Source organism: Prionailurus viverrinus, chromosome B2 (genome assembly GCF_022837055.1).
Source record: "Prionailurus viverrinus isolate Anna chromosome B2, UM_Priviv_1.0, whole genome shotgun sequence".
Taxonomy (NCBI): Eukaryota; Metazoa; Chordata; class Mammalia; order Carnivora; family Felidae; genus Prionailurus; species Prionailurus viverrinus.
This window is the reverse complement of record NC_062565.1, coordinates 152,150,386-152,177,426: the sequence shown is the minus strand read 5'-3', so window position 1 is coordinate 152,177,426 and position 27,041 is coordinate 152,150,386. Positions and strand designations below refer to the sequence as shown.

The 27,041-nt window shown below is 48.6% G+C and overlaps 1 protein-coding gene across 6 annotated transcripts; it reads right to left on the bottom strand.

Annotated features, from left to right (window-relative positions):
- ERMARD (ER membrane associated RNA degradation) lies at positions 1-26,992 on the bottom strand. Of its 6 annotated transcripts, none has more exons than XM_047858973.1 (19): positions 26,609-26,992; positions 25,532-25,608; positions 23,578-23,746; positions 22,925-23,064; positions 21,626-21,727; positions 21,008-21,097; positions 18,685-18,782; positions 18,109-18,245; positions 16,082-16,196; positions 15,235-15,337; positions 12,358-12,387; positions 10,589-10,657; positions 9,048-9,221; positions 5,639-5,722; positions 3,899-3,972; positions 3,196-3,321; positions 2,650-2,868; positions 1,631-1,744; positions 1-189 (listed from the first exon to the last, which is right to left on the bottom strand). In XM_047858973.1, exons 2-19 carry the CDS (start codon positions 25,601-25,603, stop codon positions 6-8), a joined length of 2,100 nt encoding a protein of 699 aa, XP_047714929.1. In that variant the 5' UTR covers positions 25,604-25,608; positions 26,609-26,992; the 3' UTR covers positions 1-5. The 6 variants fall into 6 exon arrangements, with proteins under 6 accessions (XP_047714929.1, XP_047714932.1, XP_047714930.1 ...); XM_047858976.1 differs by having other exon boundaries at positions 2,650-2,808; XM_047858974.1 differs by lacking the exon at positions 26,609-26,992 and adding an exon at positions 26,453-26,590.
- Positions 26,993-27,041: the final 49 nt, after the last annotated feature.

Genomic DNA, 27,041 nt, shown 5'->3' with positions numbered 1-27,041 from the left:
TGCTTTCACGGAACCCCTTTACTTGTGGATTTCCTGGCTAAATGTATTAACATCTGTTTCTTCTCACTGAAAGTCCAAATTTTCAACAGAGCTGCACGCGTAAGAACGATCGCTTCGTTCCACTTGTTCCTCTCTTGGCTGGTGTAAACCACCAGGTTCTCCGTGTACTGCAAGATCGACTTTAAGAACCTGTTTTAATAAAAAGAAATGAACTCCTTTATTCTATCACAGAATGCCCCAGTGATTTAAATGCACTCTCTTCCTTTTGGGATCCAAACTATTGGACTTAATTTCTGTCTGCACACTCGAGAGAGAGAAGTACATGCAGAACAGAAACGGGAGCACAGGAGTCGGAGGGAGATGCCGAGACGCCTCCCGGTTGGAGAGGGGGCCGGACTCCCGCGAGTTTTACACACCCGGGGGCCTTTTCAAACTTACTCTCAGCTCCGGTGAAATGGTTTTAGGAGACAGAACTGAGTTCCAGAAAGGGTGTTAGAGTCCACGTGGATTAAATGCCACGTGATAAACACACACGCACGCAACGGGGAACAGGCGAGGAGCCCCGGGGCCCCGCGTGCGGGCTGCTCTCAGTCCTGGGCTCCTGTGCACCCGGCGCCTGCCCTCGCGACGAGCCCTGTAGCTGCACCGCCTCGTGGGACACCTTCCGCTGTGGCAGCACTGCTGACATGCGTTCACCAAACTGTCCACGTCCCTCCTCCCGACTGAGAGGAATCGGTCACGCTTGTATTTTCCAAGTTCTCTCCAGTCTGCCAAGTAGTCTAAGATGTTCTCCAGAGTCTAACTCCAAGTATTTTCAAACTTGGAAGTTAAAAGAATAATGCAATAAAAATCCACAGATGCTTCGTCTAGAGAGTGGTTCTCAGTTGGGGAGGACACTGTATCTGGGGATGTCTACACCACTTATGGCTACCCCGGGGCGCCGCTCCCGCCCTGCGTATCCACACAGCCACCGCAGAGGACCCCCCAGCTCAGAGCATCAGCAGTGCTAAAGCCACCAGTCATTAACATTCTGCAAGTTCGCTGCCCTCGTTCCCACTTGGGTTCCATGATTCTTTAAGAAAACATCGGTCATATTTTCGTGATTTTTTTTTTTTTAAGTTTATTTATTTATTCTGAAAGAGACAGAGAGGCAGAACAAGCAGAGGAGAGGCAGACAGAGAGGAGAACAGAAGATCCGAAGCAGGCTCCACGCTGACAGCAGAGCGCCCGACGAGGGGCTCGAACTCGCGAACCGTGAGATCATGACCTGGGCCGCGGTCGCACGCTCAACCGAGCCACCCAGACACCCCTCATATCCGTCGTAAACACGAGGTACGTGTTACCTCCAAACTAGCAGCAATACCCGTCCCTGGGTGGTGTCGCTACACAGAGTGAGGAATTCTGAAAGCGCTCACAAGTGCGTCACATAAATTTTCTGAAGTGAGCCTACACGGTGTTAGTGTGAAAGGTTCACAAACTTGCCCCAAAGTCCACAGAGAAAAATGGCAAAGAGCCAACCAAGACTGGGGGGTTTCAAAAAAAATGTATCAAGGAAAATAACCAATAGAAGTGAAAATTGCTGACAATTACCAAGACATAGTTTCATTTCTCATAGGCAGGACATACTTACTTTAGATACTGTTGATATTCGCAAGTATTTTTTCCATGAACCACATGAATGTTGACCAATTCCAGCGCAATCAGCAGTAAAATCAGGTAAAGCACAGGAGACAGAAGCTTAATACTAAAAACAGACAACAAACAGTTAAAATTTGACAAACGAAAGTATTTTTCACTTTCATGAATGCAAACCCTTTTTCAATACTTTTTTCTTTTCAAGGGAACTGAAATGCAAACTTCTCAAGAGGAGGCTGCCTCTGTGGCGGTTTCCCCGTGTGCCCCCCCCCCACCCCTTTGCTGCCGCCACCCGCCCGCCCCGCTCCCCCTCAGGAGCAGCCTCTCAGGAGGCTGGTCCCCAGCAGGACGGTGCCCAGCTGCCCAGGAGCAGGACTTGCTGGCAGGCTCCACACCCCGTGCTTCCACTGGCCCCGGGTCTCTGTGCCACCGGCCAGCATCTTACTTCTAGTCTGATGTTTGGCAAAGGACTCTCACAAGAATAAATACGCCTATGGCTGTAACGTGAAGACATGTGCAACGTCTCCAGGACTCAAAGATACTACAATCAAAGTAAGATACTATCTCGCCCGTGAGACCGGAAGAGCATTTTCTCAAATACACCATTTGGGGGAGGATGTACACATAACAGCCACCTTACGGACTGCTGCTAAGAGTGTAACTGCGTGTTACCTTTCAGAAGCAGCCAGGGAACACCTGTTAAAAGTGTTCGAGACACAGATGCCACTCAACCCAAAGCTCTAGTAATCTGTCCAAAATTGTAATTTCCTAAGGATGGAACATGTCCTGAAATACACACAGGTGAAGACACCAGAAGGCAGACGCACCCAGGTTGACCTGCTGTTAATATTTAAAATCCGAATATTCTTTCGGGTTGGTAACACCCATATTCTCATATGCCCAAATTGCAATAGTGTTTAAAGTCACATGTGCCGGAACTTTCTGAAAAAGCATCAGAACTGCATCCCGAGAGAACTCCTGCCCAACAGGGACCCGGGACGGTGAGCCACACACCTACTCAGCATGTGCAGATACGTCTGTCTCTGCCGGGAGCGCAGCCTCCGTTCCACCCACTGCTGCTGTCTGAGCTCCGCGGAGGCAGCGACCTGGCTGGACACGCGGGCACAGTGTGCGGTGATGTTTCGGAGGACAGTGAGCACTTCCAGAACGGTTCTGGGACAGAACAGAGTTGGCACGGGGGTGCCGCAGAGTTCACGGATCACCTGGGGCCACCTGGGGATTAGAGCGCGAGTTCTCATGGGGCACGTGCGCCGCCCGGGCTCCCTGGAAGGTCAGCTTCCGGAGAGCGTGGCCAGTCGTGCACTGTGCCTAGGCCAACATGACACACGGCAGGCGACACACATGCTGGACTGGGGGGGACGGGGCACAGGGCCGGCTCGTCAGGCACAGCGCACGCGCGCAAGCCCGTCGAGGCTCATCTCCCCGCTCCCCTGGCGGCACGACCACCGTGGGATCTGACGCCGCCACAAGCTCGCCCAGTTGGAGACACACACAACGGCGGAGTCTGTGACCACGATTCAACAACTCCCAGATGCTTACTTCTCAGCAGGAAGGCTGTCCAAGCCCCTAGCGACACGGTGACCCTCAGGCAGGTGGTGACACAGCTCAGACGTGATTTCTGTAAGTAAAGAGTTGCAGGCATCGGTCTCAGAATGACCTTCTAATCTGAAAGACAGAATATTTAAAGATACAGGACGACGATTAAATGCCAATCGGTGCCCGTGCGCGATGATGATTTCAGTGGCTCACTGAGCAAAGCACTTCATCTGCAACTTAGTTTCCCCAGACATCAAAGAAAACAGGCTCCGTCCCGGCAGTGGTGCGAGCACAGTACGACTGCTCACAAAAGGGACAGGTCACCCGCGCGTCCTCCAGGAGAACCCGGGACCTGCTACACCCTGACTCCAAGCGACCTCTCCACCCCCGGCTCTCTCCTCAGCTTCAGACCCCGCTTCTCACCACCAAGTCTCGCTAGTGGACACCACCCTCCTCCCTCACCGCCCGGCCCGGCCCCCTCCCCCCACCCCCGTGCAGAGACCGAGGCTCACTCTGACCCGCCCCGCACTCGGTCGTTCCCCCTCCCCCCACGCCACCCCCCCCAGCACTCGGTCATCGTCCCCTCCACCCACCCCCGCACTCGGTGATCCCCCGAGCACACACACCCCACCTCCCCACCCCCTCCCCACACTCGGCCAGCACACCTCTCGAGGCTGGCGTTCGCCGGGGCCCCAGGATGGCTCACCTGGCAGCCTCCTCGGCTTCTGTGGGCAAAGACAGGAGGGGCCAAGCCCCGAGGCTCTTCTCACAGCTCAGCACCTGCAAGGAAAATACCCTACTGCCCTTAAAGCTTTTATAGAACGGCCTGGAAAACACGTTTGCAAACTGCTACGTAGCAACCAACAGCGTTCCGGAAGATGCATGTTGGTAAAATTGTTACGGATCTTACATTTTAAAACTAGATGGCAGGGCTTGGCTATTCAATAGAATCAGATAAGGGAAGGCCGGTGAAGTCAACAGGGGATTGGAAGGTAGTTAACGCCTGGACTAGCTGTAAAACTTATCCCCAACTCTTTTGGCGCCTCTCGTTTGAGAGCCGAGGTCGACAATTCTCCTCCATCGCCGAGTCAGGACTCGCTGTAGTGAGTGGCCTTCACCCAGACAACACAGCGGAAGTTAGGCTGTGTGACTCTGGACGACAGGTCACAGAGGGCTGGGCCTCTCCTGGGGAAGCCAGCAATCGGGAAGCCCTGCACCAACCTCTCATCCCCTACACGGAACACCGAGCCAGCGGAGCCCAGACTTCTGATGCACGAAAGTGGGAGCATGTTAAACACTGCTGTTGACGCCACTGAATGTGGGTAATTTATGCGGCAATAATAAGCAAGCAATGACCCTACAAGGGACAGGATACAACACTGCCTAATGAAAAACGGATAAACAACGGACAGCAGGAATAAGAGGCTGCAGGCAAGGGTGATCATCTGAAACGCCCACTGTGGGGCACGGAGGGGCCACGGAAGCAGCAGCCAAGGAGCAAGGGGGCCTCGTGGGGCTGGAGATTCAGCCGCGGAGGTCCACGGACAAAGCCTGCCTTCCTGAGGCCTCTCCTCCTTCCGGGACCTCCCTCCCTCCTGTCTCTGCGTGTGGAGTCCTGCGGGCAGCTTCCGGTGGCCTCCCTGCCAGCGACTCTTGTTGTTGGGAAGCTCAGAGCCACGACGGGCAGGCTAAGTGGGCGGTGCGGCTATGTCAGCCCGATGTCTCGCTGCCAAACTAGAACCCACCGGACCCAGCTATTCGGGCTGAATTCTCTCACATGGCCCCAGCATGGTAGAACACCCCTCGCGTCGACTGCCGACAACCCCTCGGAAGTGACACTATTTTTCTTGGGATGTCACAAATCGGTGGACAGAGTTCCCTCCAGCTGCCACTGCAAATCTCTCTCTAAACCCCTTACGTGCGGATTTTATAGCTTCCGTGGAGAGGCCAATCTCACCGATGAATTTCTAAGTTAGCGACTGTCACGATCATGATGTTCTCGGAGGCGACCCCGTTCTTGCCCCTCGTGCCACACTCCTATCCCCCTACGTGTGCCTGAGGTAAAGTGCCGAAGCCAGTTTCCACACTGGAACTTCCTGGCGGAACCGCTCCCAGGTTTGTGCTTTGCTTGCTTTAACTTAGGAGCGGACAAAAGCTGGTCTTATGTGGTTAAAGGAACATGGCCATTCTTCGCCACCGACGGACAAAGAGCGTCAGTGGTCCTGAGTCGATGGCAATAATAATGACAAGAGCCCACCAGGGCCCCACGATGATCCAACCACCACGCATCAGGTACTAAAAACACCTGAAGAAACAAACGCTCCAATGACTTAAACTGCCGGAAGCGGAACAGGGGGTTCAGAGGACGGAGGCACCTGGGGCCCACAAAGGCTCCGCTGCAGGGGCCCGCGCGTGCGCCCCTCCCGGAGGCCTGCGCGCGACTCACCTGTTTTCTCAGCTGAGACACCGGGTGGAGGTGAGCACGGTAGTTTTCGGCGAGACCGACCAGTGACCTTATCGCCGCCTTTTCCTGGTTCAGAGAAAGCAGACCGCGGTTAGGATGACGTCTGGTCAGGCCTGTACTTTTCTTCTACCGAATGCTAATCACACGGGAGTCCCAATTTCCCATTACCTTCCTTCACAGAATCCCACTCAGCTGTAACAGAGCAAGGCTCTTCATTAAAACAGGTTCGAGGCAGCAAACCATAACCAACACGATTTTTTTAAATGAAGCCAATCAACAATGATAAATAACAAAGGCCACGTGTGCTCTCTGTTCACGATCAAGGACGCTAGAAATAAGTGAGAAAGAAGAAAACGATTCCAAACAAACAACTGGGAACGTAAGAACTTCTCGTAAGAAACCAGAATGGGGGGGCGCCTGGGTGGCGCAGTCGGTCAAGCGTCCGACTTCAGCCAGGTCACGATCTCGCGGTCCGTGAGTTCGAGCCCCGCGTCGGGCTCTGGGCTGATGGCTCGGAGCCTGGAGCCTGTTTCCGATTCTGTGTCTCCCTCTCTCTCTGCCCCTCCCCCGTTCATGCTCTGTCTCTCTCTGTCCCAAAAAAAATAAATAAACATTGAAAAAAAAAATTTTTTTTTAAAAAGAAACCAGAATGGGAATGTAGACATTAAAAATCAGTACAACCAAAAGCTATATCACTATGAATACTTAATTACTAAACACATAAACATTGAAGAAAATAGTAAAATGACATTATTTACAGCTGACGTAACCATGTAACCCGAAACTCCAAGCTGGCTGGCTAAAAACCATCAGAAACAAAAAAGTCAGTGAGTCTCCTGCTGACTAATTTAACACACCAATAATCAATGAACAGCTTCCCCGCACAGAAGCTCTAACTACCCAGAATTCTCAACAGCACAAAGCAAGTCGCCAAGTAGCCAGACGTAAGTTACGTGAAGAGATACGCTGACCCGGTCATTTGCTCGAAGACCCAAGTTCTACACGCAGCTGATGGAGTTCTGGGCCACGTGCACAAGACCCACGGACAGCCACGGTTCCCACGTGGAAAGATCAGTGATGAGCCACAGAGGCCCTGGGGCCCGGCAGTTGCCAGAGCACACGGCTTCTCCTCAGAGGGGACGCGGCAGCGGGAGGGCGGTGGACGCGAGGAGGGGGCGTGTGGAGGATCGCTCTGGCAGCCGTGCAGACAAGAGAACAGAGGGGCCATCGCGGGGAGGGCAGGTGGAGGGTAGGTGGGGGGGTGGGGGAGCAGCTTGGCCCAGCAGGTGCACACGGTGCAGGGAGAAACGCGTCGGGACATACGCTCGGGTGGAGGACGGAACACGGCGTGCGGTCACGCAAAGACAGGACTCTGGCCTTGGGATGGCACTGCCACTCGGGGGAGGCTTGGGGAGGGGAGGCTGAGGACGTGGAGACACCGCGTTGGGGAATTATGTTCACTATTATAAAAAAACATCAAATATCCCTACGTCAACCCATCATCTCATTCCTGTTTGTTGCCTGGTTAGTCTTAGGCTTTGTGTTTATTGTGTAATTACACAAGTTTGGCTGCAATACTAAGTAGAGAAGAGGCAGGGAAACTCTACAAGGTAAGACAGATGCTCAGCTCCATCACGACAGATGCTCGGCTCCATCACGAAGGTCAGTACAGATACACCCCGAGCACCCAAGACCAAGGCCACTGCACACAGCACAGAGATGCTGTCTCCTAAATGCTGCTGGGCCCTTGGAAGTGACTTGTCAAAGAAAAAGGGCCAAGAAAACAAAAAACAAAAACAAGTAAATCTAGATTCTCTCACTCCCAGATGAAGTAAGTTCCAGCTGGATCAAAAGACCTACATGGGGGGGGGGGGGGGGGCTGTAAAGTTACTAGGGAAATGCGTACATATGTTTGTAATTTTGGAAAGCAAAGGATTTTTTAAGAATAATTCCAAATGCATAAGCCAAAATGAAAAAAACCTCAAAACTGAAGTAGGCAGCAACAGGCACACTGGAGAAGGCGCACACGGCTAATAAACCAGCGGGGAGAAGCACAAAATGGAAAAAAACATTAACAGTTCACAAAAGAACTACACACTTCCAACAGCCACAAGAAAAGATAGCCAAGTCACCCCCAAAATACAAGAAGATAAAAACAAAGTCTCGCCAGTACCTTCTGCTTCAGAACTTCACTTTCATAAAGTCACTTACACAAGTGTCCAAATGAATAGTGTCCTTCAGACATTATAATTAGGAGCGTTCCCCACGAGGGAAAACTAGAATTCAGCCGTCAGTGAAGGACGACTTACGTAAATAAGGGCACACTGATACAAATGGAACGTCAAGTCGCAGATAAAAATAAGGTAACACACTGTTCGTGAAAATGCTAGCTACGGAACAGAACGTGTCTGCACAGCGAGCCACGCTGCTGTGCTCGTGGAAAGACACAGACAGCACGTGCTAACAGTGGTCCCCTCAGGAGAAGGCCTGCCTCAGTGCCTTCTCACGCCAGTCTTTCCATCTTGGTGGAACTTTTCAGACAATTTTTACAGTAACTGTTACATGTATGATTTGAAAAAGGATTAAAAAAAGAATAACCCAAATTGTTTTAAAATAAGAATTATAGTTTATTGATAGATGCAAATATTCTGCCCCATCGATCTGAGTCGTTTGTAAAATTTTCTGATTTAGTTAATCCCATTTACACTTGTCTGGTTGGTAGCATCTGTGAAGGATACGTTTTTTTTTAATGTGCATCCAAGTTAGTTAGCATACAGTGCAATAATGATTTCGGGAGTAAATCCCAGTGATTCATCCCCTATGTGTAACACCCCGTGCTCATCCCAAGTGCCCTCCTTAATGCCCATCCCCCCCACCCACTCCCAGCAATCCTGTCTGTTCCCTATATTTGTCTCTTCTGTTTTGTCCCCCTTCCTGTTTTTATATTATTTTTGTTTCCCTTTCCTCGTGTTCGTCTGTTCTGTGTCTTAAAGCCCTCATGAGTGAAGTCGTATGATATCTGTCTTTCTCTGACTAATTTCGCTTAGCATAATACCCTCCAGTTCCATCCACGTGGCTGCAAATGGCTAGACTTCCTTCTTTTTGATGGCTGAGTAACTTCCATTGTACATACACACTCCACATTTATCCGCTGAAAATACGTTTTTAAGAACTAGGTTAAATTACTTTAGATTACATGATGCTCACCTACTTGTTGCGGCAAACGCATGCGCAACTGTAATCAGGTCACAAGTGTCGGTTCTGCTGGAGCCATCCTGTACCTCAGATGTGTTTCCACAAAAGTTGATTAAGGCCGAATGACACGTGAGAACAAACTACTCTTTCACAGCCGAGTAACCGCGAATCCCCCGGTTTTCTCCCCGTACGTTACCTTAAGCACTGACAACAGGCCTTCGTCGACGAATCGGAGTAAAAGCACGGTGGAAAATGCAAGCAATTGGTTCGCCGCTTCTTTTGGAAATTCGGGGAAGTTGATCTCCCCGTGGCTCAGATGGTCTCTTACACGAGGACCCTCCTGATGGTTCAGGAAATCCCAAAGAAACTCCTTCGGGAAAATGAACAGAAGAGACTTTGTCGGCTTTCTCAACCAAGGGAAGGAAAGCGCCCAGGCCCCGGACGGACCATCCTGACGGTCACGGAGCAGCAGTGCTGGCTTGCAGAGACGAGAAAACCGAGCTTCCAGACCGGAGTCCTCGCTAGTGGCGCCCAGCTACGTGCGGGCCTCCGGCTGGGGGCCCCCGGGCCTCTAACTCTGCCCGCGGCCCGGCTGCCTGGCCACAGCGACAAGAGGCCAGCTCCAGCGCCGTAGGGCCCCCCCCCCCCACCGCGTCTCACTCCTGTCGGCCCTGAGCCAAGGGGCTGAGGCGTCCACACCTGGAAGCGAACTTGCCTTCCACAGAGCAAGCACCACTGTCCCCCCGTGAACACAGCCCCCACTTCCCCCCCCCCGGGGCCGCTCCCTCCCAGCGCCCTCTCTCCCATCATGGCCTCCTCCTCCATGAAGCCTGATTAAGACAGCAGCTTCTTTCTCAATATCACCGGCGGGGGCGGGGGGTGGGGTGGGGGGGTGGGGACACAGAAAGACAAAAAACTGCCACTGGACGGAAGAGTCACAAAGATTGAGGATGGAAACAAATGGCGGATAAACTCTCAATCATCCTAATGTCCTGACGGCAGAAATGACGCCCCAAGAGCACATAGAGTCTCACTAATGTCCCACAGGGACTAGAATCCAGGCTGCAAAACTCTCAGTTAAAGGAACAAATACAGGGGCGCCCAGTGGCTCAGTCGGTTAAGCGTCCGACTTCAGCTCAGATCAGGATCTCACAGTTCGTGGGTTCGAGCCCCACGCTGGGCTCTGCGCTGGCAGCAGAGTGGGTCCTCTGTCTCCCACTCTCTCTGCCTCTCCCTTGCTTGCACTCTCTCTTTCTCAAACATAAACAAACATTTTTTAAGTTAAAAAAAGGAATAAAAAATTCTATTTACAGTCCAAAGTAGCTACTATAGTATCTTCATAAAGTAAAAAAAAAAAAAAAAAAATTGGTAACAGGAAATGGCTCTACATAATTCTCTGTCCTCTTCCAACATGCACACTCGCACACTCACTAGTCACACCTGACTTCTGCCGCTGTTCACAAGGCAAACCTGGCTCCCCCAGCAGCCCACACCACACAACAGACCCAAATATACTTTGGAAAGCGGGTCGTAGATAACCAGCCAGAAGCCAGGCCCTGGAGCTGCAGTCACAGCCTAGCAAGTGTCTGTGACACGTGTCAAGTTGACACAGTGCGGGAGTGGCTCAGAAGCACTTTGGGGAGCACGTCACAGGTCAAAATTAACTTCACTTTGGAGAAGTGCTAATCACACCCATAAATATAAGAATATTGGATCAGAAAAGGCCTAGAATTTTACCATTGCAGGCTCTCCAAGGAAAAGAGGAAGTTGATTGAGTTTACCATCATTCAAGTGCTTTGCCAATATCTAAAAGACCAAAAATAAATATATGGGTTAATTAGTACACACACACACACACACACAGTACCTTCAGCATCCAAGGAGATAGATGTATCTTTGGTACGACATGCTACGTAAGCACAAAGCAAGTTAAATGTAACAAGGACAGTCTTAAAAACATGGCAGCCACCCGTTAAAGAAAGCTTTTCTTAACCAGTATAATGACTTTAGGAATAGATATGAATGTATATGTATCTTAACTGTGTGAGTACATGCATGTTTACGTGTATTTATATGCATATGTGTGATAACATATATATGTAATGCATGTATTTATACATGTGTGTACATCTATGTGTATTTATATGTGTATTTGTATGTATGGGTACGTGTGTATGTGTTTTGTACGTACGTGTTGATATGTATTTACATGTATATGTGTGTGTCTACATGTGTGTTTATGTATTTGTGTATATATGAGCACATGTGTTTGCATTTATCTGTATATGTTTATACAGATCTATGTACATACATATATGCACGTGTGTACCTGTGTTTATAAATGTGTCTGTGTGTATGTGCATACTTCTATGTGTGTGTGTGTGTTTATGTATGTTTATGTGTGTGTTCACGTTGCATTCATATGCATAAGTGCACGTACATGTGGATGTGTACAGAAGCATCCATCAGAGTTACTTCAAAGGCCACTTCTTAATTCACCAGACTTTGGAACCCAGCCACCCAATCGACTCCTACAGACCTAATCCTATACAGATAGGGCTACACTATCTATTTCAATCTTCACAGTATCAAATGCATCATATATTTAAACCACAGCAAATTATTTACCTAATGGAATAAAGTTTGCAGGTAAACTGGCACACAGTTTAATCCCACCCACCCATTCACTAAGGGATCTAAGAGTTCTCTTAAAGGCGAAGTAATCTGAACACTCAAATCTCTCCACACTCTCCCTTTGTTTCCTCCTGTAGGCTAACTCTGAATCATACTTCAAGCTAGATAAGAATCATTAGCTACCCACACAAAACCCTCTACACTATAAAGTGATAAAAGGTATTTTCAATGGTAATTTTTACTATTCCAGATTTTCACATTCAGAATCACACATTCAAGTCACAGAATAAATGCCTAAGTGTATATTGTACACACACAGAGGTAGTTCACTTATATTTCATTTGCAAAATAAGCAAGTGTCAATCTTAAATCTAAAGTGTAACCTCCAGCGGCACCTGGGTGCCGGTTGAGCGACTGACTTGGCTCAGGTCGTGATCTCGTGGTTTGTGCATTCAAACCCCGCGTCGGGCTCCGTGCTTACAACAGCTCGGAGCCTGAAGCCTGCTTTGCATTCTGGGTCTCCCTCTCTATCTCTCTCTCTGCCCCTCCCCTGCTCACGTTCTCTCTTTCAAAAATAAATATAATAAATAAACAAGTAAATCAATAAATGAATAAATAAGTAAATAAATAAAACCTCCAAATAATTACAGAATATAATATTAATATCTCTTGACATTTTCCAGTATGTGTCTTTCTATAACTTGAGAAACAAGGTTAATGATACTGGATCTCAAAATCAGTCTGGAAGACTATACTTAACTCTATAATAAGGGTGATGTGGCTTTTTTTTGGCATATATGACTACCAACACTTTCCTGTGTAACAGACAATAATGTTTTGTTTGTTTCAAGATATCCTGTAAGTTTACTTACTTCATCGAAGGTGGTATAAAGAGCTGTTGACTTGAGAAAAGGAAAGAAAAGAAATAATTAAAGCAAAATGTGAGTACAGTGACGTTATTCAAAGCAGGAAAAAAATTCTAGTACATGGCCACAAACACAAAAACTTCTTCCAAAAATTATCTGGCAACGCTTTGGGTAGAATGTCCTATACAACGTAACAGCACGAAAGGCTGTCCTGTACGACGTAACAGCTTGAGAGGCACGGGGCCACGTGAAGACACCACTCCCACAGCACTCTGGGTCAGAAACCTCCCGTCGCCTCACAAAGCACGACTCACACACACGATCTCGGCCGGTGGCTCGTCTTCGCGGGCAGGAGAGCACAACTCAACGTGCCCTCCAACGAGCAGCCGTGTTTTGCGTGTTTCCTGGTGTAACCACTACTGTTTACACGCACGGGCTCCAGAGCCGCTGCCCCAACACATAAGCCCAGCTTCCACCCTCCCCGGAAGGGAAGCCCAGGGCACCTCCACACGTGGGCTTCTCTGCAAATCGGGACATGAGCAACTCCTGTCTCAAAAGGCTGCTGGGGAATTCAGGAAGATTTTACACACGCTGTGATGCAATCGGTATCTTGTGGGAGCCAGCTCTCAAGAAAAGTGTCTCATCTCTTAACGCTTATTAATGTATTTCCAATCTAACATTATGAAATTACCTCCGACGTTTATGATATAGAGGATTACGAAGTCTGTATCCTTCACTCCCAAACCTATACCACTGACCCTAAAATTTCTCTAAGCGCTCTTCTAAACATCCGACTGCCTACTCAAGACTCCCCCGACCACTTCCTCATAAAAGCTGAACTGCTCATTTATCCCCATAAACTGCACACATTAACTTCTACCTTGTTTCACAGAATTGGTACAAATGGCTTACCTGTCACCCCTAAACACGTAAGCTTTTTAGAAGACACAAAGTCTCACTCATTTTCTTCCTATCTGCCACCACTCTCAGAGACCTTATGCTGTAAGTATTCAGTAAATAACAGCGTGTGCACAGCACTTTATGGCTTTATAGAGTATTTTCGCATGTGCGTTGCCTTATAAACAAACTGATGCTATGTTTATTCTGAACAAGAGCCTGGGCGACAATTTAAGATATTCTTTGATCAATTACTTCCTCTGTGGAAACAGTCTTCTTTTTATTTGTGTGGTCAAATAACAATAGCCGGACGTGTTTAAACCGCATAGCGGTGAGCACGCTGCCATGAAGAAAGCCCAGCGGTGCTCGAGTGAGAGCTCTGACAAACGGGGGTTCTAGCTCTTTCTTCCAGAAGACAGATGCCCCACAACAGTGCCCGGCACTGCCCTGGGCAGAGCCAACATGAAAGGCACAGGGCGTGGGCACCAGGGGCACAAATGTGAACCTTCCGCTCCTGAGGGACCTGCACCAGAAACTGTACACAAATGCACAGAAGGCAAAGCAGAACAGCCTCGAGATAAAACAGAAACAGGACGCAGAGGAGCGAAGCTGGAGAGTCTGCATGGATGAGGCTCTGGGGGTCACTGATGCGGCCTGAAGTGGTCAGGCAGGGGACGGTGGGCACAGCCCTAGGAGAGACACACATGTTCCGGAACCAGGGAGAGGCCTCGATTAAGCCGGAGGAACTGGGACAGGAGACAAGCCACGGGAACGCTGGGCCGCACGGAGGCCCCAGCACGCCACACGGGAGGACGACACTCGCTGCAGGCACCGGGGTGCCGCTAACCAGTTTTATGCAGATGAGACCATAAACGACAGAAGAATATTCATCAGTGTGTAAAACAACTTGCGGTAGGGTGAGAGAAGGATCAGAGTCATAAAGAGCACTGGGAGGGGAGCCAGACGAGGCCTCAGCACTGCAAGGGAGGGGCCCAGGAGGAATCAGGGGCAGGACAGAGGGGCAGGGCCGGGAACTGAGCGGCCGGGGTGGTACGGAAGGCCACTGCGAAGTGACCAAGCGAAGGAGGACAACAGGGAATACCAGAGAACAGATCTGTGGGAGAGAAAACAAGCTTTTCAGAAGTACGGTAGTTTGAGACGCTGGGGAAAACCCCTACGAAAGCGTTCGGCGAACACGTGTACACCTGACCCGGGAAGTAGGGGAGAGCGCTTCCTTGGGGAGCACTGCGGCCCATGCTAGAAACTTCCGTCCTGGCACTGCTCTGGCTACATCCACAATGCTGTGTATGCTGGCTTTCATTTTCATTAGGTCCAAACTATTCTCTAATCGTTCTTCCCGCAGAGGTAAGGCAGCTGAAGACGTGGCAGTAAGATCTCCCAGGGGGCAAATGCGGGAGCACTACGCTGAGAACAGAATTTTGACAGATGCTTCTAGAAAGGGGCAAAATGGAGGAAGCTGAGCTGGTCAAAGAAAGAACGAGGCCAGGTCCAGCGGCCCCTGCCGCTGGCCCCCAATACAGGCCCCTCCTTTCCTCTACCCTCCGCATCCTCTGACGGTCAACGGGGCATGTGGCCACCCAGAAACCTCTTCAAGCCACCGCCCAGAGGAAGCGGTGTCCTTGAACGGCCACGCTGTAGGCCACGGACCACCTCATGGGGTTACAATGGTACACCAATAATAACGGCTATGGGGACAAGATAAGTGGTTTCTACTTCTCTTCTCTAACACCGAGTTTAAAATACTTGGGAATACTACTATCAAAAACTATCACAGATAATCCTAAGTCCTCTAAAATCGTTATAACAGGAAGCCACAAAAAATGGCACTCAAGCCTTCCAAAGAGAATTCTTAGCTAAAAAATTCGTTTCATGGTGAACAAAAAGAAGAGATTCAAAACGTCAGCGGGTCCAGAAAACGGGCAACACAGCAGCAACCACCCCCATGGATCACCGAAGCACGGGTACCTCAGCCGTCAGAAGTCTCTGTGGACACTTGTTAACGACGGCAAACACTCTCCTCAGTCCCGTCTCCAGCTGCGGCAGTAACAACACGGCACAGTCAGCAAACCTGCAGACAGAAGCAACCAAGCAAATCCCGGAGCTTTAAAAGCAAACACGGGCGCCAACCCCAAGTGACGCCGCTTTATTCCAGAGGTCACCCTCGTGTGCTCAAAGCCTGGAGGGCAGAGGACACGCTAACGCGAGCAATAAAACCGAAACGCAGTCTCATTTGCCTGGTGATTTTAAACTCATTTCCGCTGTTTTTGTGTATCAGAGGAAACACCTTTAGAAGCTTCAGGAGAATGACATGTCATCACGGGTCGGCCTGATTCTTCCCATCACTGGTGAGAAACACTCAAGTACCAGGATTTCAGGGGTTCTCGGGGTACAAGTACCAGGATTTGGGGGGGGTTCTCGGGGTACAAATGAACACACAATGACAGAACCGGAGGGAAGCAGAGGTCATGCCTCCGGAGCGCTTCTGCCCCGCCTTCAGGAAACAGCCTGGCTTCTCCCCTCCCTTGTCTCCAGCAGGGGACCCACAAGAGGCCCTCCCAGAGTGAGAACTCCGTTGACTCTGAACAAGAACTGTCTTTGTCGACTGTTCCAAAAGGACAACACGAGGCGTTTAACACCCAATTACAGCTACCTTTTCGCTCACTGTGAGAGGATATCTTGTGCTCGACCCTCCTGGAGGAAGCCCCACCTCTCTTCCATTCCAGCAGCAGAAAACACGGACAGTAAAAGGTTTTAAGAGGGACCAGCCTCCTGACTATCAAGAACCTCTGAGTCCACACCCTCAGTTAGTTACCTGTGTGCCTTGAACCTGATTAACGCCTCTTCCCAGTACGGCAACATGATTTTTAATATAAAAGTGGATTTCTTCATCACTTCTTCTAACACTGGAAGTACCTCAGAAGTCATATCTGCAAAATAACAAACATGTATTTTTACATGTTTATTTAGAGAGACCCGGAAAGAGAACATGCACACAGGAGGGGCAGAAGGAGAGACGGAGGGAGAGAGGGAAAGAGGCAGAGAGGGGGAGTGGAGGAGAGGGGGAGAGGGAACCCCCAGCAGGCTCCACACTGTCAGCACAGAGCCCAACAGGAGGCCCGATCCCAAGACCGTGAGATCCCGACTTAAGCCAAGATAGAGCCAGTCGTTTGACCGACTGAGCCACCCAGGCCCTAAGAGAAAAGTATTTTTAAGTACCATCACACTCATCAACTGAAGAGACACAGAACCAGACCGCGGAGGGATGCCCATGACCGACCTGTCCAGGCTGATGAAGCAGGCCTGGGGCAGCGGCACACGCCGTCCAAGAGTGAGACCGGCAGACTGGAGCCCGGGGTGTGGGTGGCCGCGGACACCCTGGGGCAATGGCACAGGGACAAGGGTCCCCTTGCGTTTTAGGCTATGACAACTTTTGAGAAGAGTTCAGGGTGGACCAGCTGACCACGCTTGACTGAGAAAAGTGAAATACATTTTCGGAAGACAGAAGAACAGGAGTGGACTATGCATGACGAGGACACGTAGACTCGTCCTTGGGAACAAATGTGCCCTCTGGTGGGGATGCTGATGGGGGGAGGGGGTGTCTGCACCTCCCCATCTATTTTGTTCTAAACTCAAAACTGTTCCACAACTAAAGTCTCAAGAAGTATACACGATCGGCAGTCAGCAGAGGACCCAGCAGTCCGCGGCACCAAAGGCGCAGACCGGACCCCCCGACCTGGGACTGCAGAGATCTGGGCTGTGCCCCGTGACGTGCGTCAGAGACCCCACTGCCACACCCCTACAGCCCCAGGGAGCGGGGAGGAACGGGCTTGGAGCAAACACATGTTTAACTGCGCTTTCCAGGCTTTGTGTCCCCAGCCCCCATTAATTTGGTAAACGGCTCTGCCATAGAAAAAAGACGGAGGAGGCCACCTATGCTGTTGGCCTTTTTGGCATAATGAGCACGCGCACACAGGCACAAGAGCTAAAAGGAAAAGGGAATGTACGTTTCAAAACGGTCCTGAGCCACCTGTGCATCAACACGCCTGGAGGATAAACTCATAATTGACTCACGCAGCCACGACTCTCACAGCCTCCCCACCACAACCCATGGAAAGAGGGAAGGTTTCTTGTTTGTTTTTGTGTTTTTTTGTTGTTTTTTTGGTTTTTTTGTTTGTTTTTTTTTAATTTTTTTTTTTTCAACGTTTATTTATTTTTGGGACAGAGAGAGACAGAGCATGAACGGGGGAGGGGCAGAGAGAGAGGGAGACACAGAATCGGAAACAGGCTCCAGGCTCTGAGCCATCAGCCCAGAGCCCGACGCGGGGCTCGAACTCATGGACCGCGAGATCGTGACCTGGCTGAAGTCGGACGCCTAACCGACTGCGCCATCCAGGCGCCCCTTGTTTGTTTTTGAATTAGACATCCATTTCATGGTTCCATTGGCACATTTCTTTTTTTTTTTTTTTTTTTTTTAGTGTTTATTTATTCATTTACTTATTTTGAGAGAGACAGAGAACGAGCAGGGGAGGGGCAGAGAGAAAAGGGAGAGAATCCCAAGCAGGTTCCGCACCGTCAGTGCGGAGCTAATGCAGGGCTCCGTCGCTAACTGTGATTCATGACCTGAGCTGAAATCAAGAGTCGGATCCCGACTGAGTCCCCAGGTACCCAGGGAAGGTTTTACGTAGCAAATTTAAGAGGTTCTTCATGCAACTTTTGAAAGCATCTCGCCTCTGAAGAATAACAGTCCACCCACAGGGTTCAAGTCCCCATGCTACTTAATGACTTTATACGTATCTGTACAAAGACACATCCAGGACAAATGGGGAGCGTAGTACTTGCCTGGGAAAACGGCCAAATCCTCAAGGTCTGGAAGAGCTCTGAAAGGTCGGTGCACCAATGCGAATTTAGTTTGTCGCAAGTAACTCTTTAGCAGCTGACCCAAGCCCGCTGTCAAGAGCGTCATCATCGAACAGTATCTAGTGCGCAACACCATAGCATGTTAGAAAATGAACCGTCATCCACATAAAGAGCTTTACTGTCAAAGAACAAGCTTAAAATTAAGAAAGCAAACCATCATTAAATCGCAGGGAGGTCCCCCTGGAGGCAGGGATTAAGCTAATGCAATGGTGGGAGGCGGGGTGGGGGGGAGCCAATGTCTGGCAGACTTGGGAGCCACCCTCCAGGAGGCCGAGCACCCCACCGCTTCCGTCAGGCCCACCCTCAGAACTGCCCTTGGGGTGGATGGCAGCGGAGTCTCAACCCCGTCACCACCCCAGGTGTTCATCCGCCCCGTTTTATCTTCAAATTCCCGCTTCAAAACTCTCATCTTTTCCAAAATACACTCACAGGAAATTCAAGACAAACAAACTCTTAGTGCACTAAAGGAGCGAGAAAATGACTTCATCAGCAACGTACCTCGGAGGGACTTCGTGAGGGGACGCAAACCCATGCCACAGGATGTTACGCAGATTGAGCCCGCATGGAGATCCAAGGAAGACTTTCAGTACGTCCATCTGACCAGGTTAGGAACAGCAGATTACTGAATGGTTGCATAACTACTGGACAAACCAATATAACATACAGTGGGAAGAGGTTTGCTTTCTTCTTGAGAACAGACCCAGGGCTTTGGCTAAACAGGAGTAGCAGTAACAGTAGTAACACGCAAACAACATTTACTGGGCATGTAAGATATCAGACACATTTTGTGCGTATTTATTGCTCATTCACACTCCCAACAACCTCTGGGAAGGCATGACTATTATTCCCACTCTGCAAATGAGAAGTACAGCATAGAGAGGTGAAACCAAGGCCTCGGGGAACCCAGAACTATAAAGGGGGATGGGATCTGTCTCAGGCTCCGCAGCTTTCCTACTGGACATCAAGCCTGCCTCCTATCTAGACCAAATAAAACCACCCGGTGAACAGAAACCTCACAGAAAGTAGCGTGTGTTCGCGCGGTAAACTCCAGGAAGCAGACCCCGTGAGGGGGCCAGACCACTGAGGCTCCCATCCCAGGCCTCCAGACCTCACTGTCTGACCTGAAGCCTCACCTGCCTCTGTCCCTCCACGCATACGGTCAAGATGCCCCTGACGGGGTTCCTGCTCATCAGAATGCAAGAGCCACACACGTCTGTGGGCTGCCTCTGGGCTTGGAACGCCATGCTTGGGAACAGAGTCAGAAAAAAGGGAAGATATGCAGACACTCAACTCAAAAGCGGGCCACGCGAGAAAGAAGAGTGAGCATCCAGAAGACTCGGGAAAGGACTGAAAGCCTCCTGGCGGAGGAGGAAACAGACCCACCGTCACGTTCTCTCAAAGGCAGGGTGAGCCGGAGAGTTATAAAGAGGGGTTCGCCCGGAAACTGGCTCTTCCGTGCAACTCCAGACACCTCCTGCTCACATCGGTCCTTACTCCTTTAATATTCGTATCTAATATTGGTAATCACGATGATATTCATTTCACTACATTCGTTTTTAACTTAATACTAACTTTAATGAATTGTTCACACCACCTGGGCCATCAGAAACACACAAGCCAACGAGCCGGTGGACCTGCAAGGCGCTGGGCGTGGCTGCAGGCAGGAAAGGCCACCGGCACCCAGGCAGACAAGGACACAGCCCCAGACCACGGGATCTGTTTCAGAACTCAGTGTAACAACGAGACTTTTGTACTTTTCTTTACCTCACATTCTCCACTAAAGAAAACGATCTTTCAGCGACAAGGAACCACTGTAAAGTGGGAGAGCTTTACTGAAAACAGATTTCTTACCCCCAAAATAACGTATTAGAGCTTGTAACATGTTACAGGATCATTTTAAACACCTTCCAGGCTTGGCGGGCTCCACTTTCTGCGGGACGCTACCCTGGCTCTCCCCTTCACCCTGACCCTGCCTCATCAGTTGCCTAAAGGTTACTCATTAGTCTTAAACAACTTGGGTCACGTGGCCTGCAGAAGATTTTGAAAAAGTAAATAGCTCTGCATGTTTTTCAGTTGGCACCTAATTTTTTTTCACCCTAAAGTCTGAGCAGTTGCAAAGGGTATAAATTCCCACACATTAAAAATACTGAGATTTGGGGCACCTGGGTGGCGCAGTCGGTTAAGCGTCCGACTTCAGCCAGGTCACAATCTTGCGGTCCGTGAGTTCGAGCCCCGCGTCAGGCTCTGGGCTGATGGCTCAGAGCCTGGAGCCTGTTTCCGAATCTGTGTCTCCCTCTCTCTCTGCCCCTCCCCCGTTCATGCTCTGTCTCTCTCTGTCTCAAAAATAAATAAATGTTAAAAAAAAAAAATTAAAAAAAAAAAAAATACTGAGATTTTAGGATAAAAGTATATCACTCTTCAAATGGTTAAAATTGTATTCTAGAATAAGTTACTGTAATTCTTAATATAAAATTAATGAAAGCAATAGAGTTCAAGCTGTCCACCTGGTGGCCCCACGGCTCATGACACCAGAGGCACCACACTGCAGGTTGTCAGCCCGAGGACAATACCACCCAGCTCAGCAACTATGGCTCATCAACCAGAGGCTATTCTACCGCACTGAGACTCAGGCCGAGAGAGAGGTGGAAAAGTGGCCGGAAAAGTGGCAAGTTTGAAAGGGGAGGTGGGAAAAGAGCGTATGATTTAATTATTGACATAATTTTTTCCTAATTCAGCATCAACTTTTAAGGCACAAAACTGTAGCTAACACGAACTGTTTTGTGTTGTGCCTACTCTCCCAGTTTTAGAAGAACAAACTTACCACAGACTGCCCAAAGACCTGAGCAAGCTCCTTAGATGCAAGCAGATCTCTTAAAAGAAAAGGACATTCCTTCCCATTCAGTAAAAATACCTAAAAATCAAACAAGAATTGTATTACAGTCCCATTATGAGACAAAAAATGTGAAGAAAAATCTCACCCATAAAGTCACTGATTGTGCAAATGAGGGGAGACAAGCACTAAAGACATCAATGTTTGATTCCATAATCATTCAAAAAGAAAAATATTAAAAATCTGTGTCATGGGGCGCCTGGGGCTCAGTCGGTTAGGCATCCAACTTCAGCTCAGGTCATGGTCTCAAGGTTTGTGAGTTCGAGCCCCGCGTGGGGCTCTGTGTTGACAGCCTGGAGCCTAGAGCCTGCTTTGGATTCTGTGTCTCCCTCTGTCTGCCCCTCCCCGAGTCATGTTCGTGCTCACTCTCTCTCTCTCTCTCTCTCTCTCTCTCTCTCAAAATAAATAAATAAACAAACATCTGTGTTAAATGATTACATTTAATAGAAAACCAGTAATTAAAGTCAAGAAATCTAAATACAGCTGTAAAAGTTTTATGTTCATTCAGATACTTTACTAAACCAACAAAGAAAGAGTTCTCACACTTACATCACCCAAAGCCCGTTCTAGACATGCTGTCAGTTTCATTAAGCTAAGAGAAATAGCGGGAGATTGAAGGCTTTCCAAAGCATCAAGTATTTCAGGAAATAACTGTTGAGAGTAGGACATACATTAGAATTAGTGCTCAACAAGAAATATTACTCAAAGTAACAATAGTATTAAGGAAATTCGAACTTCTAAAGGTTTCAACTGGTATATTTTTATGACTTTTTTGGTATAGGTAAACATTTTCTACATAAATATACAGTTGAACCCTGAACATGGGGTTTGAACTCCACAGGTCCACTTAGATGTGGATTTTTTTTTTTCCATAAATATAGTACAGTATTGTAAGTGTGTTTTTTTCTTCATGATTTTCTTAGCAACTTTTCTCTAACTTACTTTGTTGTAAGAACACAGTATATAAATCATAAAACATACAAAACATTTGGTGATCGACTGCTTATGCTACCAGTAAGGCTTCTGGTCAAGAGTAGGCTGTTAGTGGTTAAGTTTTGAGGGAGTCAAAAGTTACATGCAGATTTTCAACTGGACAGGGGGTGACCACCCCTACGCCCGTGCTGTTCAAGACTCAACTACAATATCTAAAAGATCAAAAAAATGTTTAATACATTAGAAGTTTTTCAAAAGTTTTTTTTTCAATGTTTATCGAAAGCAATAAATCTGTCATAAAAAGTCAAATATCTTGACCTAAACCTTATTTCCTATTTTGATTAGTTCTTAAAAAAAACAAAAACAAAACCTGTCCCTTAAGAGCCAAGAAAAGGGAAGAAGCAGTGACCCATCTACTCCACATCAGAAAACTCTAAGTATTTTAGAACTAGACCTTGTAGAGCTACTGCTCTGTTGTGGACATTTAATGTGCCAGCTGGAATGGCTGGTTTGAACCAACCAAGAAACCAACCCAAACTGCGTGGCCCCAAACTACCCCTCCCCTCTCTGATTCAGCCTCAACAAACCAAGCATCCCCACCCTATTTCCTTGTCCCACTGTCTCAACAACACCTTACTGTCTGTCCACAAGGTCTTTTGTTCTGGAGCGGTCCATTCTCGTCTGTCCCAGGACCAGCACCCATGTGCCTAACTACCTCCCCAGCCCCCAATACGGATAATGCATCCAAAAACTTCCTTTGTTCACAGGATGTGCTTCTCAGCTCAGGCCAAGTTTTCCCTTTTCACAGGTGGAGGCTAGAGGATGAGGGGACCCCTTTAAAGTTAGCAGGTAATGAGGGCGTCTAAGTAGACTCTGTGAAGTCTTCTATTTCTAAAGACTGTTTGTAAGCCAAACCTCTGGAAAAGCTGTCCACTGCAGCCACGGTGTATAACAGATTTCAAACTGCTCCTTGGTCAGAGATAACAAATGTGAGTGGGCGGCCTCACACACAGGGCCCAGCAGCCTCACACTTCCTGGGTAATCCAGACTCTGGGCTTCAAGGAGAAGGAAACAAGTGTTAGTATCACAGCTTCACGTTCTGTGATGAAAATGCCTAAATCATCGGGGCGCCTGGGTGGCTCCGTTGGTTAAGTGTCCAACTCCTGATTTCAGCTCAGGCCACGATCTCACAATACAGGCGTTCGAGCCCCACCTCGGGCTGAACGCTCATGGCGTGGAACCTACTTGGGATTCTCTCTCCCCCTTCTCTCTGCCCCTACTCTTTTCTCTCTCAAAATAAATAAATAACCTTAAAAAATTAAAAAAGAAAATGCCTAAATCATCAAAGAAAAAACATTTTTATTATGAAGTTTCCATAAAATCAACAACCAGTTTATAATTAAACTTACAATAAAGATACTCAGTTGTTGCTGGAAATACGTTACATAGCACTTATCTGATAATAAAAGAAAAATACACTGTCAGTAGGGTTTAGGGAAATTTTACAGGCAAGACACATTCAATGGAACAGTACGGACAGATGCCTGGGGCACAGAGAACATACAGACCTGATTCTGTATAAATCACGCAGTCTGTGATTGTCTTCCAGCATACTTCACCCCTCTGAGTTACAATGCTATTGATATCACAAGTTTCTCTGACTTCAAACCCAAATTTACAGATCATATCATAGACTGAGGGAGAAAGACAAGTGGCAATAGGATCTTCTAATAGCATCTGAAATACAAAGAAGACACTATTTAACAAGTAAAAATGGAATAATATCAATTATATATTCAAGTCACAAGGAAATCCTATTCTATATCCAGGTATAGCTACTGTTAACATACTTTCTGGCTATGGTGAGAGCTGTATCATTAAACATGATTAAATATTTTTTTAATGTTTATTTATTCTTTCAGAGAGAGAGAGAGAGAGAGAGCGAGCGAGCACACGCACGTGAGCAAGGGAGGGGCAGAAAGAGAGGGAGACACAGAATCCGAAGCAGGCTCCAGGCTCGGAGCTGTCAGCGCAGAGCCCGACGTGTGGTTCGAAGTCACAGACCATGCCATCATGACCTGAGCCTGAGCCGAAGCCAAAGCTGAAGCCGGACACTTAACCAACTGAGCCACCCAAGCACCCCAAAATGTGATTAAATATTAATTAAAGATAGTTTACATACATGTTTTCAAATAAATGTTGAAGGTTTGAAATTATTAATAATATTTAAGACATGAGTTTACAAAGCTCAGCACATCTGATTTCCTATACTATCTCACAGCTATCAAAATGAGCAATTTTTTTCAATGGGGAATGGAAAGGCAGAAAATCAAGCATAATGAACTAAATCACAAGTAAAAAGCTTGCCTCTGACTCTTTATATGGTGTAAAAAGCAGCAAACCATACTGGTTTTCCATGAGGGATCAAATAAAACCAAAATCCTCAGCATTATCCCCACATTACACTAACATCATTCTATAAACCTGCAAAGGAGTCACACTCTGAGGCTAAAATTATCCTGGGGTCTTTATTTGATGCATCAAGTTAAGGGGTGTCTGTCCTAACATCAGGGATTAAGCCCTGGCACTCCCTACACTGGACGCCGGCCCCTATCCAGTGTCGCCCGTTCGCCCCTCCTGCTCCCCAGTTTCACCTCCCACTCTCAGCCCCACCTGTCAACCCATCTTCCACAGGCCCTAGCAATTCGGGTATCGCCCAAGAAACGTGCACCAAATAACCAGTGATGCCATGACCCTACACACCACACTCCACTCAGCCAATGAGGGATGACAGGTGCCGCAAGACAGGACCAAGAGGGGACCTGCTCCCACAGCCTGGGCCTTCCTGTCCACTTTCTGTTCCTTTGAGCTTCTCCGAGGCAGTGGCAGCGCCTCCTGCTCCAGCAGCTGGATCCGGTCTGAGGTTCTCCCGGCGCCTGCAGGCCCAGCTGCATCACCGTTCCCCCAGCAGACCACCACCACCTGTCCAGTATCTGCTCGTCAAAGGTCCGCTTCCCAGAATTGCCAGACCCTCCAAGTAGCTGAGAGGCACCCCCTCTTCCTTAGAGATCCAAGCTTCACTAGGTGGGACCTTCCTCCCAGCTCCCAAGTTTTAAAATTCCAACACTTCCCTTAGTTCTCAGAGTGCAACAGGTAGTGACTGCTTCCCGTGGCTACCACCTCCACAATTCTTTTAGAGATCTCTCTTTATTCTTTTTATAACAATTCTATACCTTGTTAACTCTTTATTAAATACTCTTAGTTCAAAAACTAGTGTGGTTTGTCACCTAAATGATACGGAAATAAAACCCTAAAGAATTACTTTCGTATGAAAAAGGACTCCTTGCATTTTTAAAAAGCATTTGAAATCTAAAGGAATGAGCTATAAAGTTCTGGAGTGACAAGTAGCAGACAAATATTTTTGCACAAGAGCCCATCTACTCCACCGCTGCAGGCCCTGGATGGCAACAGAAGTCTTAAGAAATATCTTCTCTTCTGGCTGTAGTCACCCGATCAACGTACCTGCCCCAGACTGTCGTATCCTACAGCACCAAGGTCAGGTCTTCTACGAGTCGTACCCCCAGGACACAGCATGGCCCCTGCGCACCGCAAACGTACACAAACAGTTAACTGAACGAGGGCTCATCCTACGTGGAGTCTACCTGGGCTCATCTTCAAGTTCCTACAACCTTCAGCTTTTGGGAATAACAATATCCTACCCCCTACCAAGACACAATTATAGAAGTTGGCTTTTATGTTAACTTTCAAGCACATACTCTCTTGTACAATTAAGGACCTCACGTTAATTAAGAAACAAAAATCCCACTTCAAATCAAGAAATATTACATGCTGCCATATTTTGTCACTTGTGACAATTAAATACATTTTCCTGTATATTACAGTTACAAACAAGCCTGTCCTCCCATTAGAAGCCAGAAACCCTGCATGTGTGCGTGTGCATGCACCCATACCATTACTCTTGGAAACATCAGTGTCTTGTCCAGAGCAAGTATGGGGTAGCGCAAATGGCCTATGCTCAGGGGCTAGAAAGACTTAAATTTGGATTCTTCCTTACTCGTTGTCCCTCTTGCCTTGAAAACGTTAGTATTCTGGGCCTCCGTTCTAACTGTAAATGGTGCAGGGTATTATCATCTTCTGCGCTGCAGTAATTAGAGATAATACTTGAAAAGCGTCTAGCACATTGTACTCAAAAAGTAGCTATCGCTAAAAGTGATGATAGATGTTTTATATTTCACTGCAGGAGGGCAGAAAACAAAACCCTGTGGGGCAACCCCATACAATCCGTGCTACGGCCATTGAGACCTTCGTGATTTATTTAATGTCACCAAACGGCCTAAAAACGTGGAATTTCAATTTCAAGTATCCACTGCAAGGGTAATTACTACACAGCGCTTCCCATATTACTTCGTGCACTACACAAACCTCCTTTAGGGCATGGAGACCAGTCTGAACACACACAAGTTATGGGCGTGTGCTGCCTGCACGACCCTGGCTCCAGGCATCCATAAAAACGTGGCTGTTGCTGACTCGGAGCCTGTGAGTCCCCGCGCGCGAGCAGAATACTACATTATTTCTTACACTATCTACTCGCGAATTTCAGCCTGGGACCTGCAAGGTGCGGGGAACTGGGCCCCTGGAACAACTGGGGGTCGAGGCGGCGCTCAGAAGAACGAGGGCAAGGGGTGCGTCTTCGGGGTCAGAGTCGGGTGCCCGTCTTCTGTCTGGTCGCGGACGAGGGCCGGGCAAGGCCGACCTGCTTCCGCGGCGGCGCGCGCGCAGACCCGCCGGAGCCCCGGGGACGCCGGCCGAGGGCGCGCCCCGCCACGGCCCACTCAGCCAGATGGGTACCGCCGACGCTGTACCTCCTCCTGCCCGCACCGCGGCGGGCACCGGGCACGCCCACAGCGCGCTCGGGGGCGCACCTGCACCGCAACTCCCCCCGCCCCGCTCCTCCTCCAGGACTTCCGGCTCCTGTCGGCCGGCGCCGCCAGATGACGCTTGCCTCTCCACG